Below are 16,370 nucleotides of genomic sequence, written 5' to 3'. Positions count from 1 at the left end.
CATAAATATTTTTTTCAAAGCACGAAGTGACGCGCTGTGAGCTTGTATATCTGCTATTTTTGAGAACCACTGTTCTAAATCACTGTTCTAAATCCTAAGAGTTTTCTGGGAAAAAAAATATAGCTAAAATCTAAAATGACACAGATGCTTTCCCGGTTTTAATGGGTTCATTGAGATATATTTTGTATACATTCTGTCCCAGTTCCCCATCATCGCCGCTGATTGCACGGACGCGCCGCCCAGCCAGACCCGTAGGGCCAACACCACCAGGGTTCCCACTCTGCCCCGGTCGGCTGCCAGGGTGGAGATGTCCCCGCTGTGCGTGTCCCCAGGTCAAAAGGTCACCCTGACCCTGAAGCTGACCCTCCCCCCGGACACCAAGCTCACCCCCGAGGCCCCCAGCTTCTGGGCCCTGTCCGCTGAAGGTGAGAGCAGAAACGCTACAACAATTGGTTCTCAAACATTCGTCAGTGATGTCACATCACTGACGAATCCTTGGTATCTTTATAACCAACTTCGAACATAGTGGCGTTCTATGTCCGTGCTACTTCCATGTTGCATAGCAGTGACATCACTGTCGGATCCTTGGTATCTTTATCCTAGCCGTTCAACATGTGTTGATTGAGCGGCGTCACTACGAATCTGTATTTTTTCACGCTCATGCCAGTGAAACACTAAACGGGATTATTGTTTCATCTCAACATTCAAGTACAACTATCAGAAGATGTAACCCAGGTAAAGTAATGCGTCACTCAACTGCAAGTTTAACTAAAGCTTTCCACCTGTCCTGATACAGACAGAGCCTTGGGTCAAGACCGTCATCAAGGCTAATACAGACATAAAGATTTTTTAATCATCCTATCCTTGTTAATATATCGTCATTTAGGTCAATGGTATAACATTATATAGTGATATTATAACATATAAATCGAATCGGAATTATTCAACTTTATTCAACTTTTTTCAAAAATGTTTTCGTCAACACGACATTAACACTGCTGTAAAGGTTTGTGGAGGTTACCGTATAGTGTCTGGATGAGAAGTGACATTTAGTTCACACCTGTAGGCACCGGCCTGGAACACATTAGTATTATTACCGCACGATGATCATTAGCCATCTGTTCCTCTGAGACACAGACCGAGCTGACAACAATTTCACCATAATTATAATCATCATTAGTGAGGACCAATTATATGAAGATGGGTTGAAAATGGGTGTAGTTGTCCTTTAAAGGACATGAGTTTTTAAAAAAAATCATGTATTGCTTTCTATCGTTTTTTTTTACGATTTAGTGATTTTTAACGGGGGCATTCGATCCATTGGTAAATTGTCATGAACGCAGCCTCCGATTTCCGTGAAACTTTGTACGCACATCCCCACTAGGCCAAGGAAGAAATGCAACCCTATATTTCTCAAATCAGCCTCATGGTGGCGCTGTAACAGGCAGATTCACGTTTTGGCCTAATTATAGGCTGGCAGAGGGAGAGTAGCGCCCAGGATTACATAGGTAATTGGCACTGGGTGAAAAAATGGTTTACAAAATCGTGGGATAAAAATTTAGGGGAAAAAAAATAATATATATATATATATAAAATAGAAACTTTAATTGATTCAATTGATTGAATAATTGAATAATAAAATAAATAGAATGATCTCAAAGAAAATCGTTGGCTGGCCTACAATAGTATTAGAACATTACGGAACGGCCTGCTGTGCGTTCTGAATGTGCCGTGAGATGAAATTAAATCAAGTAGCATTTTCTCCGACAGAGCGATGGAAACTAGGCTTTGCAGCAATGATTGATGGCCAGAAGGAGTTTTGTGCTGCCTGCCTTGTTGTGGCACGCAAATGTTTCCAGGTCTGGGTGGGGGGGTTTAATCGCTGGGGTCTATTTTTAGAAACATTTTGATAAGGGGAGATGGCCTTACGTAATTAGCCTCTGCAGTCAGTGGCTTACGTTGACATTCTGGTCTGATCCCCATCTCGCAGGCAGGAATGTTAATGGATCACGCTAGTGGAGCATGACGGGCCGTAAACTGCTGTTTACTGCTGTTTTCTCTCTCTCTTTTTGTTTTTAATTTCTCGGCTTAAATACCTCTCTTTAAGACAGTGGAACTCAAACTTGTTCGTGCCAAGGAGCCCCAGAAAATATGTTCTGCCAGGGACCCCCAGAAGAGAAGGAAAAAACATATCAAAAATGATATAAACATTATTCCAAACATTTTCGATATTTTTTTTTAAATAAATGAAAAATGGCAGATCTACAAGCTCACAGCGTGTCTTTTTAAAATGTATTTATTATTATATATTTTTTTAATATAGGAAACTCACGACCCATAGAAATTGGTACGCGACCCCAAAGATGGGTCCCAATCCACTGTTTGTAGACCACCCTGGCACAGTGTCTTTCAACAGGCTCTGGTTGACTCCAGTCACTGGTGAATGGTAGCGTGTGCCCAGACCTCTGCCAGGCTGACAGACCTGTGCTAGCAGACGTGCCTCTCACTCCCACACTGAAGATGGAATACTCCAGTAGACACCACGGCACACATCCTAGGCCTAGGCAATTTTAATATAGGAATTAAGACCTGAGGACGATTCTACACATGTCTTCTAAATCCTAACAGTTTTCTGAAAAACTCATGTTTCTATGTCAGTGGTTCTCAAACCTTTTTCATGTCAAGGACCCCCACAATTATTATGTATTTGGCCGCCGACCCCCCATCTCAATATATGTCCAGGGGACCCCCAGAAGCAAAGATATGTGTTAAAAATGTTGGCTTTAAAAAATTTATATATTCAAAGATTTGTGCAAATTTCTTTTTTTTTTCTTCAAAAATAGCTTGTATATCTGCTATTTTTGATTAGCCAAAGAAGTCTAAAATGACACAGATGCGTTCCCGGTATTAATGGGTTAAAAGCATGCTTAAAGAAATAGTTTACCCAAAACATTTTTATTTTCTATCAATTACACACCCCATGAAGCATTGAATTCATGGAGATTTGTTTTGTTTTCGTCACATTCCTGAGCCAATAATTTGATGACCGGGTGTATTTCCGGTAGGAGACTCAAAGAGTGTCCGGAGACATTAGCATCTTTCCGCCGGTTATCAAATTATTGTCTCAGGAATGCGACAAAAACAAAACAAATCTCCATGAATTAAATTCTTCATGGGGTGTGAAATTGATAGAAAATAAGGATTTTTTTTTGGGTGAACTACTCCTTTAAGAACCACCTTTTCACTGTAGAGGACTCCTAGGTTTGTGTGTGTGTGTGTGTGTGTGTGTGTGTGTGTGTGTGTGTGTGTGTGTGTGTGTGTGTGTGTGTGTGTGTGTGTGTGTGTGTGTGTGTGTGTGTGTGTGTGTGTGTGTGTGTGTGTGTGTGTGTGTGTGTGTGTGTGTGTTCCATTGATCTGTGCACAAAAACAGAATTTACATCCAATTAAATCCACATGTTTTTTCACATTTTATACTAGGGTTCGAGTGGTTCATGATTTTGTTGGCAAACGAAATCTCAATGAAGATAAAAATCGAAAGTAGCCACTGAAGGCAGGCCGGTGTGGAGCAAATGTGCTCTCGCTTGTGTTTTCCTGTTCAAAGACAAGCTGTACTGTTGCTCAACAGTAAACACACCAACATACTGTGTAATTGTATACAGGTTTTCTGCACAATTCTAAATTTACAATTTAATGACGTAAGATATTTTTTATAGAAAATTGACCAAATTGTCAAATAGTACGTATTTGGGGCAAACATAATTTTCTTAGTGATCCTGGGCGCTACACTCCCCTCACCAGCCTAGGGAGGCCAGGGCCGAGCTCATGCCTCTTTCAATGCATGAGAGCCAACTGACCTTCTTGATCTTCTTCTACCTGACAGGGGGGAGTTTCCCTGGTTGGACGTAGCGCGTGGAAGGAACACGTTATTCCAACCAGTTCCCTTCTCCTCCATCAGGTGCCCCGGCTGTCATGGGGGAGGCGGTATAGCGACCAGGATTACTACATGTTTTTGTGAGGGTATTAACTACCCTGAGAGACACGGGGAGAACATGCAAACTCCACACAGAGTAGGCCCTTTCGTTTTTAGTTTGTGAACCCTTGATGTAATGGTTTGGTTTTGTTTTCCACAAGACTGTCAGGTAGAGCTCTTCACGGGCTCCCCGATTCCGAAAATACCCGAGAGAACCCGAGACCCGTACGGGTCTGATCCGTGTTTTATCATAATCACTCGGGCCGGTACGGAATCGCTCAGTATTACCTCGGAACTCGGGTCTGTCTATCATGTGTAATACCCGAGTGGATCCGAGAAGACCCGTAGTATGCCTACTGCGTGTGCGCGCGACTGCAGCCGCTGCAGTAATCGGGAGAGAAGTGCTGTTTAACTTGTGTGTGATGTTTTAGACCAGGGGTCTTCAACGTTTTCAGGCCAGGGACCCCCAAACTGATGGGGAGATGGAGCAGGGACCCCTTACCTCAGGGATATTCAACTAGATTAGGCAGGGGGCCACAATTGTAAAATGACTTGAAGTCAGGGGCCACAAGACCGTGATAACAAAACCGTTTGTTCTGTGCTATAGGTCCGATAGGACACAATAATGGACACATTATGTCCATTATGGTAACTTATTAGGGCCTGCTTCATAGTGCATTCATGTATTTTGATGTTTGATAGGAACATTTCTGTGTCAGTTCTTGGTGCACAGGCTAAGATTTTGATATGAAGAAAATGGGATGTAGATATTTCAGTGTGTTCTGTGCACAGGTCCCTGACATAGAAGCGTCTTGTATTAATGAAAGTTTTTTTCATTCGTTTTGAGCACCCAGGTGATAAGAGCACAAGCTCTTATGTTGTGTTTGAAGTGGATGAAGATGGAGAAGATGGAAGCTGGACAAAACTAATCAACATAAAGGAGCACAACAGGGGTTTTGACTGCAGTTCATCCATCACAGACCATTCATTTGTAACTATTTCTGAGTTTAGAGTGGATGTTGTTAATAACACCAAAGAAATGATTCTCCTTATTTATCCATTAGCGTGTATGCGTTAGTTTTGTGTGGACTTTGTCCAGCTTCCATCTTCATCCACTTCAAACTATCATCAACTTCAAACTCTGAGTTGTGCTCATATGATGAGCACAAGCTCATCATATGAGCTTGTGCTCATCATATGAGCTCATCATATGAGCTTGTGCTCATCATATGAGCTTGTGCTCATCATATGAGCTTGTGCTCTTATTACCCGGGTGCTCAAAACTAATGAAAAAACCTTTCATTCATATTAGACGCTTCCATGACAACCAAAATTCAAAATGTTCATCCTGTACAACCAACATGCATTTAATTTTACATTGGAACATGGAATATGTTCCAGGGACCACAAGAAAGCTCCGCCGGATTTGGCCCACGGGCCACCAGTTGAATAACTTTGCCCTACCTCGTAGGGTGGGGGGGCTACAACATATGTTGTATAATTATGTATAAAATTGTGTTTCATATGTATAAACATACCATGTTATTGTGCATTCAATACTAAGCTATTAAAATAATACAGAGTAATATATTCATGCTTTTATTTTAAATACATGTACAAGGTACAGTGAGTAGGGTGTCCCTACCAATGCCATTTATAAACATACCTTGTTATTAACAGAGAACCAATGTCAATACTATCAAAAATCTGTCAATTGCACAATAATCATGTATAGAAGCTATTCAAAATGGACAGAATCATGATTTATTTTAAACATAAATATTTAGAAGACAAATGGACATTTTTGAAAAAAAAATATATATAAAAAATGTTTTATAATTATTATTTTTTAATCTAATCTAACAACAATTTTGCGGACCCCCTGCAGTACCTCCACGGACCCCCTAGGGGTCGCGGACCCCCTGTTAAAGACCTCCGTTTTAGACTGACCTGGGATAAGGTTTCGTGCAGCAGTGACGTGAAAATGGCTGTGCATCTTGTGCGATCAGCGGTGTTTACTTAAGTAAAAGTATCAATACTGCAATGTAGAAATACTCTATTACAAGTAAAAGTCCGGAACGACGCGACGCAGTGTGAGCTTGTAGATCGGCTTTTAGTAGCCTACAGTACTTGAGTAAATGTACTTAGTTACTTAACACCACTGATGCGCACCCCACCATAATGCAAGGCAAGCCAGCTGCCAGGCTGATTTGAAAACACCGGAGTGCATTCATGGATTCCTAATCATAAAATGGTCAGTGGTCATTAGGTCTGCTATTATTTCGTAAAGTCCACATTTATTTACAAAGAAAACCTTTTGTCACCCATATTACATTAATACCACTGTGCATATTAATTTATTTCTTCACTTCACACTGCCCCTCTCTCTCTCTCCCTTGGGCTGCGTGAGCGACAGGCTACACAAACATTAGCGTACTTCTGCACAGCTGCAGTGGAGTGCGAATCCAGCTTGTTTGAAACACTGTTTCAGACTGAAACTTCAAAACAAAATGAGCAATAAAAAGCCATTTCATCAGGTCTTTATTAAAGACATCATGATATGGCTTTTTTTGCTTGCTTTTATTTTTTTAAGTTTTCCTCTGGAACGGAGGCGTACTGTGCCTCAACCAATCACAGTCTCAACCGACCTGTCCTGTCCCCTCAGGCTATGGGATTGATGGCATCTACACATGTGGCTCAGTAGCACAGCTGGTTGTTTTTTTTGTATCTCGTCGTGCAGTGAGGCAGAGAGGGAGGCAGTGCTGAGGCACATCTATGTTACCGCTTTGTCTATTTCTCACCTCAAATGTTTTCCGATATATTTCAATGTACTGCCCAAGAGCGTCTCGCTAATGAAAATCAGCTGCGTGTGGAGGAACGAGGTTTGTTTTTTTCCTCCTTTGTTTTTGCCTTTGGGGGCTCCACTTCTTTTCTTTGATCTACAAGTTCACGTGTTGCGATGCGACACGCTTTGAGCTGGTAGATCTACTATTTTTGAAACGTTGAAAAATCAATATTTGGAATTATTTTTGAAACTTGTAAAATCACAGATCTTTCCTTATGTGGTCACTGGCACAATATTTTCAGATGGGTGTCCGTGGCCAAATACATATGATTTTGTGGGTCCTTGACATAAAAAGGTTTGAGAACCATGCTCTTAAAGAGTGAAATACATATTTTTCATTTCACGAAGGCTTTAAGATCAGATTGCCATGATACTAATGATCCTGTGCTCTTTGTAAACATTTCAACCCCAGGCAACGATTGGCTGCTGGAGAGCGGGGGTGTGGTCACCGGGGACATCGCAAGCCTATCGGAGCCCCTCTCCATCTCGACCAAGCTCCCATTGGTCCCCGAGGCAGCCGCCTCGGGCCCCGCCCCGTCGCTGACGCTGAGTGTGTGGGTGTACTGCTGCCTGGTCGGGGGCGGAGCCTGCATGATGAAAGCCGCCTCCTTCTCCCAGCCGCTCCGCTTTGGCGCCGCTGCGGCCGCGCAGGAAGCTGACGTCACTGTGGAGATGGCCCACGCCTTCTGAAGCCTGCCGGGTCGCGACCCCGGAAGTACATCATGAGACATTTCTCACATAGTCGCCAACTTGAAAAAAAAAAAAAAAACGGGTGTCGCTTGGGGGAGATGTGACTTATATTCACAACGCACAACGTGTCGCATCGTGACGCGTTGTCAACTTGTAGCTCGGCTATTTTAGCTATTTTTGAGATGGGGCTTAAATGGGAATTTTCACTCATTTTCAACAATGAACCAGGTCATAATATACCTTAGAGCTATTTCGTTTTTGTATTAAAAAGGTCTTAAAAGTCCTTAAATTGTCATCTGGGGACCCCCCACAAATCTTGTGGGGACCCACCTGGGGGTTGTGACCCACAGGTTGAGAACCAATGTTTTAGATGGCTCTCCTTCCCATAGATATAGAAACCTAGATACCTCATTGGCCTCTGCAGTTCATTGGAGCAACCTGTATCGCAATACCGTTGTATTGCTTCCGCCCTCAGTCGCGTGCGTCGCAGAAGGGGGCGTTCAGTAGGCCTCTGATTGGCCTACCGAACGTCCCCTTCTGTGACGCACGCGACTGAGGGCGGAAGCTGGTGCGCGCCCGAGATACAGACGCCTCAGAGCCGTCTACCTTTATATGTCTATGCTCCTTCCTACAGAGCCCATGAAAATGTCGCGTTTCGGACACCTGGAGAAAAAAAAGAGCATATTGTGACCATGTGGGTGTTAGCATGTGTTCACACATGATGCCAGTAATGTGTGAGACTGCATGTATGTCTATTTAACACAGAATAGAGGCTTTTATCTATGCACAAACACATAGATGGATCATATGTACTGTACCAAAGTATTGTCTTATATTAATGAGAGAGAGAGGGTGTGTGTGGGGTAGGGCTGGGCCATATGACTTCAAATCAATATCACGATTATTTTTCTCTATTACGATTATTTAACCCATAAGACCGGGAACGCATCTTTGTAACCACTTTAACCATGATTTTATACTTTGGGCTATTCAAAAATAGCAGATATCGGATATAGAAAATCGGAAATGACAGATGCTTTCCCGGTCTTAATGGGTTAAAAAAGAAAATGGCAGATCACCACACGTCACTGTATGCGACACGTTGTGAGCTTGCAGATCGGCTATTTTCTATAGTTTTGTACGCCACCATTGCACAGCAAAGTGTAATACAGTATTTAGTTGATTTCGATTGATTTGATCCATTCAAAAAAAGATATAAAAATGTATCATGTCCATTTGTTGGTAAGAAATGTAAACAAAATATATATTTTAAAAAACTGCTTCTCGTTTATTTAACCTATGTTGGTTATCGGTTCTAAATATCGGTTTCACTATAACTATTTGGCGTTGATTGCCCAGCCCTAGTCATAAATGTTTACATTAAGCCAGAGCATCTCAAGCATTTATATAGGCTTTCACAAACGATTGTGCACAAAGGGATGTCTTCATGTGTCAGAGAGTGGTTCATGCATTATATTGTTTGCAATAATTAATGTAAATCGGTTGTATTCATAATGTAGCAAAAGAAAAACGACATTGCCTGCCCTCCGCACTCATTTTGTGATGTTTTATACAGTAGAGATACAGTATAACTGGTCCTTTTTACTGATAACGCCAAATGTATACGTCCTTCGCCATATCGTTGCTGTCGTGCAAAAACCTCGTAATCTCCATGTTTCAACTTTTTATGTTTGTTTTTAGTGAATGAATGCCCTATATCAGAGGTTTTCAACCAGTGGTCCGGGGACCACCAGTGGTCCTTGAGGGAGTACCAGGGGGTCCCCAGCAAAATTAGTTAACATAGCGTCACAATAATTTTTAACCACTTAGCTTTGGCTATTCAAAAATAGCAGATATACAAGCTCATAGCGCGGCATCGAGTGCCGCGCTATGAGCTTGTAGATCAGCAATTTTTGAACAACCTTGAAAAAGTGTGCATATCTTTGAATATTTATATTTTTTTTAAACGAAAATTAACTGATATATTTGCTTCTGGGGGGTCCCTGGCACGAAACATTTTCAAATGGCGGTCCGCGGCCAAATGTATATCAATTTAGGGGTCCTTGGCATGAAAAAGGTTGAAAACCACTGCCCTATATGTATTCACCTTTATGTATTCACTCTTGAGTGTGTGTAAAATGGAACCGTTCCATTTTGCACACGCTCAGAGTTACTGTATACACGAACAGATGTAGAAGGCAGTTGATGACAGTAGCTGTCCCCAGCGTCCGTGTGCGCACCGTAGGATGCCGTCTGTACTGTGTGAGGTGTGAATGATGAGGAAATCACTCCAGTGTGACCTCTTCTAGTCTCACCTAGCCGAACGATCAGAGATCTACTACGTCTGTTGACATCTAAATTCAACAAATCGGCTAAAACTGGCCAGGAAACGATCCAGAGCTTTAAATACCAACTGTATTATATAATGGTAAGACTTTATATTAAGGACGGGTCCATAATGTGTTATAACCACATTTATAAAACACATTATAATGCACTTATAAGGCATTATAACACTTGTTATAAATGTTTATACGTTTTTTATAATGAAAAGATAATATGAACTCGGCCTCTTAAGTGTTACCATAATATAATATAGTGCCTTTCACGAAACCCAAGAACGCTTTAGATCAAAAGACAATGAACAACCGACAAACAAAACGACAAACCACTAGTTGCCATGAGCCTGAGAGAATAGATGTCTTTTCAATGTAACGTTCAAGGCTTTTCAAGGTATTGCAGAATGAGTCTTTTTTTTTTCAAAGCTTGGGCTTAGGTTGGTTAGTGAACGTTCTCGCCGCTGTTCTAGCCCCTACATTGCATTTTGATGTATAACGCTTAATCAAACTATTGATTTTATCGCCTATACAAAATAATTGATTTTAATTAAAAAATAATTGATTGCAAAAACATTGCTCAAATTTGTTCCCTACAGTGTGACTTAAGTGGTTAATCGGACAAATCGATTTAGTCAATTACAAAAAAATCTATCCGAGCCGATTTGTGAATATATATACTATATATACTAACTTAGATACTGTATAGTACACATGTTATGAATATCATGTCTCGTGTTAGTAAAATGTCACTACTGAAAGCAAAACTAATGAGCAAGTTGAACGGTATGTCATGCAACAAGAGAACCGAACATGTTACTGAGTTATAACTGTTGTAATAACACAAAGCTGTACTGCTTTATTATGTATGTTTTATTATTATGTTTATGTATCGGGCATTTTTACGACCCCAAAGGGAAAGACGTATAGATACTACTCTAATGAGTTGTGTGTATTTATTTGGATAATAGATATTACAGTAATACAGCTCTCTCAAATTGGATTGAGAGGCCGTTTTTTTGTTCACTTGTTAAATGGCTGAGGTGACACATTAACGGTATCCTGAGCAATAAAAAATGTCTTTCTACTGTATATGATGGGAAATAAATCAATATTCCCTCTCGGTTATTTATTTCACTGGAATGGTTTAGTTTCATTTGACCCCGTAGTGTGTTTTTGATAAACGGTTATTGAATGACCAATCTCATTGATTGGTCATTTCAGCATTTTCTTCACATCGTCACCTTCTTAAACTAATGGCCTAAGTCATGTTTTGAGGAAAATGATATTTTTGCCTAAGGCAGCTACCTCATGACACTGGCCACCTCTGGTAAAATCGCCTATCTCCTAATTGAAAAAGATCATGCTGTTCCCTCCCCTTTTAGTATAATGGCCTCTTAGGCCAAAATGGGCAAAACCATGTGAGAAAAAAAAAATCTGTAAATCATTTGGCTTAAATCAGGTTTAATACTATTTAAACCTTTAAATCTCTTATGTTACATAACTGACAGACAGTGTTATTTTTATGTTAATAGTCATAATTTGTTCTAAACGTTTTGGGTGAAATGATTAAGAAATATCATATAGTTTTGTTTTGGATCAGTTTTTTTTCTTTATTTTCTGAAAAACTTTAAAAGATTACTTAGGCCATTAGTTTAAGAAGGTTACGACATGCTTTTGTATGGTGGGTGACGGTGGGGATGCTTGTACCCACGCAGCGAAAATAGCAGAGCTACAAGCTCTAGCGCTGCTATTTTCAGTCTACAGTTTAGGCATTTAGCAGATGCTCTGTTCCAGAGTGACTTAGAAGTGTGGACTATTATTACTCTTAACCAATGGTGTAAAGTAACTTAAGTACATTTACTCAAGTACTGTACTTACTCAAGTACACTTTTGAGGTATTTTTTACTTTACTGGAGTATTTCCAATTTTCAGTACTTTTACTTCTACTCCACTCAGAGGCAAATATTGTACTTTTTTTCCACTATAATTATTTGAAAAGTAGTTACTTTGTAGATTTGTATTATTATTACAAAACATACCACTTCAGCCCTATGTACATTTCGGCCATTTAAAAATAGCCGATCTACAAGCTCACAAGAGCTTGTAGATCTGCTATTTTCAAAATATTTTTACACATTTGAAAACTTGAAATGGGACATTCAATCTGCATAATGACTACTTTAACTTTTGGTACTGTAAGTACATTTTGATGCCAATACTTTTGTACTTTTACTCAAGTGCATTTTGAATTCTTGTCTTTTACTTGTAACAGAGTATTTCTATATTGCAGTGTTGATACTTTAACTTAAGTAAAACATTTGAGTACTTTTTTCCAGCACTGCTTTTAACAGGCCCAAACTCAAAGGGCTTACGACCCAGGATTCGCCGTTTGCAAGCGATCTACTCCGTCTGGGTTCTGGAACCACATTTATAGCACTCCTATTTTGAGCATGTCATTATCCTATATAAAAATTGCCTAGAGGGTGGGTCGACTCCCAGGGGTGCCCCCTGGGTGCCACAGGTGCACCGTTGCTCCAATCCGCACCAAACGTGGCACAAACCAGTGGTAGAAAAACTACTCAAACGTTTTACTTAAGTAAAAGTATCAATACTGCAATGTAGAAGTACTCTGTTGCAAGTAAAAGACCGGAAATAAAATTGTAGTTGAATAAAAGTACAAAAGTATTGGTATAAAAATGAACTAGTACCAAAAGTAAAAGTACTAAAATGTTTGAAAATAGAAGACCAGCTCACAACGTGTAGATCTGCTATTTTCAAATAGCCTAGGTATAAATTATAGGGCTGAAGTGGTTAATGTATGTTTTATAATCATTTATATCTGCAAAGTAACTAGTAACTAAAGTTTACAAATAATTGTAGTGGAGTAAAAGTACAATATTTGCTTCTGATATGTAGTGGAGCAGTATAGAGCGTGCCAACGCGTCGTCACCACGGGGGGGGTGGCATTGGGCGTGGCATTGGGCAATGTTAAGTCAACCTGGTTTTAACCCCTCAAAGATGTCCGCCGCTACCAAAAGACACTTGTTGACGCCCCTTCAGGATTTTTGGCACGCTCTATTGACAATTGGAAATACTCCAGTAAAATTGTACAGCACTTGAGTAAATGTACTTAGTTGCTTTACAACACTGGCACAAACACTGTTTTGGGGTCTGTCATGAAAATGAGTCGGATCAAAAAACGAAATGACTTAATTGGGGTACTACAGCAGTTTGTTTCACACTTCAAATGGCCATAACTCGGTGACCATTGCTCTGATCAGCGCAATGTTGATAATTTGATTGAAGACTTTATTAGTCAGAAATGTAAGCAGCACGAGGTACAGTAAGACATTAAAGGGATAGTTCACCCCCGAAAGGACCTTTTTTTCTATCGATTAGTCACCCTCATGGAGACTTGAATTCATGGATATTCTTTAGTTTTTGTCGCATTCCTAAGCCAATAATTTGATGACCTGCAGTGGTTCCGGTGAGACGCAAAGAGTCTCCTTTGTGTCTCCTACCCGAACCGCTGCCTACCGGTCCCGCTGGTCATCAAATTATTGGCTTAGGAATGCGACAAAAACTAGAAAATATCCATGAATTCAAGTCTCCATGGGGTGACTAATCAATAGGGAAAAAAATGTTTTGGGTGAACTATTCCTTTAAGGCTAAAAGGATAACACAAAAAGTCCTGGGGACTTGTTTCCATTGTGGTCCTATGTATTCAATTCCTCAACATAGCATAGAAAATAACACAATAATACATGTCATCAACAAATACAAAACACTACATGTATATACAAATGAGAAAAGGGAAAAACAGTGTCAGTTAATGACACCTCCTTTCTATGGAAATTTGCATTTACCTCCCCTTGTGGTCTCCTGATAAAAGTTTTTTTCAGGCCAATTTTGAAACAAACCAGTGATTCACAAGTGTTTTAATGGATGATGTCCGGGCATTCTGCATTTTGGTGAGTAGTAGAATGAGAATTGTCCCATGTGTGTTCTATATTTGGGTGGTACCAGATTGTAGTCGCTTCATCTGGTGCTATGGGTGTCACTCACTTTGGAGAAGTATATACTGTAGGACTGGGTTTGAATCTATACAAGCTCACCACGCATCGCAATGTGAGGCGTTGTGAGCTTGTAGATCGGCTATTCATTGCACGACTATTCCTTTGTAGTATACAGGCCTGGAAACCAGAGGACTCTGCCAGAGTGGAATCGTTCAGGTTTGTGTTTTATTCTGGCCATGATGCCAGACTGGTAGAACTGAACTGTTTAACCAGTGGTTCTGAAACATTTTCATGTCAAGGACATTGTCTTTAAATGTTTCACAAATAGACGATATACAAGCTCACGTCGCTATGCGACGCATTGTGAGCTTGTAGATTGGCTATTTTCAAAATAGCCATGATAGGGGCTAAAGTGGTCAAACTGATGTTGATGCTATATTCATTCATTTTGCTGGGGACCTCCTGTAAAGGACCCCTGGCCCTTTGAGAACCACTGCTCTGTAGAAGCTATGCTCTGTCTGTCTGTCTGTCTGTCTGTCTGTCTGTCTGTCTGTATCTGTCTCTCTTTGTATCTGTCTGTCTGTCTGTCTGTCTGTCTGTCTGTCTGTGTCTGTCTCTTTGTCTCTGTCTGTCTCTGTCTGTCTGTCTGTCTGTCTGTCTGTCTGTCTGTCTGTCTGTCTGTCTGTATCTGTCTCTCTTTGTATCTGTCTGTCTGTCTGTCTGTCTGTCTGTCTGTCTGTCTGTCTGTCTCTATCTGTGTCTCTATCTGTGTCTGTGTCTCTGTCTGTCTGTCTGTCTGTCTGTCTGTCTGTCTGTCTCTGTCTCTGTCTCTGTCTCTTTGTCTCTGTCTCTTTGTCTCTGTCTGTCTGTCTCTGTGTCTCTGTCTGTCTGTCTGTCTGTCTGTCTGTCTGTCTGTCTCTGTGATGCCAGATGCCTCCATGGATGTGGTCCAGTATCTTCAGGATCATTGGAGTGGGTCATGAGTCTAGACAGAGTGGTTCTGTGTTCAAATCAGAACCCTGTGACTCTCATAATGATCCCTAACAACCTCTCCTTTCTATACAAACTCTCCATGTTTGTTTTATTTTATACCCAACGACGCTATGTCTTATATATCTCTGACCTTAACCATACACATGCCACTGTAATGGTATACACCTGGTGCTATTTGTAAAATATGTATGTGTCAATCCTCAATTGTATTCGTTTTTTTTCTTACCTTTTTGACGGTAGTAGAAAGTCATTATAAAGTACATTTACTCAAGAACTACTGGGTAAGTGTCTAAGTGATATAGTTTTGGTTAAAACAAAATATGTTTTTGTTAAAAGGTTAAAGCTCTATATTGTGATAGTAATCATTGCTATAGAAGTATTCACAATTTTTCAAATTATTTCTTTTTACAAATTATGTTGGCGACCCCTGGTTTAGGTCTGTAGTCGCTTGTTTACAAACAGCAGATACTTTAGTCCGATGGTCAGTGAATTACAGCAGAACACAGAACACTTCATCACCGAGGCCCAAAACAATCCTTCTGACAAGCCTTCCTTTTTTTAATGGCACTTATAAATAACTGCAGTAAAATAGACCGCTGTGTGTGTGTGTGTGTGTGTGTGTGTGTGTGTGTGTGTGTGTGTGTGTGTGTGTGTGTGTGTGTGTGTGTGTGTGTGTGTGTGTGTGTGTGTGTGTGTGTGTGTGTGTGTGTGTGTGTGTGTGTGTGTGTGTGTGTGTGTGCGTGCGTGCGTGCGTGCGTGCGTGCGTGCGTGCGTGCGTGCGTGCGTGCGTGCGTGCGTGCGTGTGTGCTTGTGAGGGCCAAATGTCTAAAAAATTATGGTAGAATATGAAAAACCATCATTTTAAGGCCAGTTTTCCTGGTCCTCGCAAACAAAAGAAATGGGATTTATGGTTAAAAAATATTTCTAGAGTTATACTGTATAGATTCAGGTTGAGATTAGAGGATAGGATTAGAGGTTATCAGGCTGAGTTTACAGGGTGAGCTTGTTTTCAGCTATTTTTCAGCTTTACGGTTAAACATGCCACATATTTCTAAATATGACGTTTGTAAAATTGCTCTTCTAAAATGTTGAGGTCCTCGCAAGTATGGTAAACGTGTGTGCATGCGTGTGCATGCGTGTGCATGCGTGTGCATGCGTGCGTGCATGCCATGAGGCAATAAGGACAGAATGATAAATGAGGGCCGTTACTCAGAGACTGCATCGCAAGGCAAGTTGACACACACACGCACGCACGCACGCACGCACGCACGCACGCACGCACGCACGCACGCACGCACGCACGCACGCACGCACGCACGCACGCACGCACGCACGCACGCACGCACGCACGCACGCACGCACACACACACACACACACACAGTGTAAATCTACACCCAGCTCCCAGCCATTCACACACAGCGCCAACATCAAAAGCACACACTGTTCTATCACACACTGTACTATCACACACACACACACACACACACACACACACACACACACACACACACACACA

The 16,370-nt window shown here is 41.0% G+C and overlaps 1 protein-coding gene across 2 annotated transcripts in view; it reads left to right on the top strand.

The window, feature by feature from the left end:
• nhlrc2 (NHL repeat containing 2) overlaps positions 1-8,773 on the top strand; it is a gene marked incomplete at its 5' end in the record, with an annotated part of 42,357 nt that extends 33,584 nt beyond the window's left edge. The window contains 3 exons of one of the 2 annotated variants that reach the window (XR_013934809.1): positions 203-425; positions 7,228-7,844; positions 8,104-8,773. Coding sequence is in view for 1 of the 2 variants with exons in the window: in XM_080454648.1 (XP_080310774.1) it covers positions 203-425; positions 7,228-7,505 (501 nt within the window). Of the gene's footprint in view, positions 1-202; positions 426-7,227; positions 7,970-8,103 lie in introns of those variants that run through there. The other variant, XM_080454648.1, reaches the window with a different exon arrangement.
• Between the last annotated feature and the right edge of the window lie 7,597 nt (positions 8,774-16,370).

This window comes from Gymnoscopelus braueri, assembly GCF_963280865.1.
Source record: "Gymnoscopelus braueri genome assembly, chromosome: 17".
NCBI classification, from domain to species: Eukaryota; Metazoa; Chordata; class Actinopteri; order Myctophiformes; family Myctophidae; genus Gymnoscopelus; species Gymnoscopelus braueri.
Note: the sequence above shows the minus strand (reverse complement) of the source record. Positions and strands in the feature narration are given on the sequence as shown.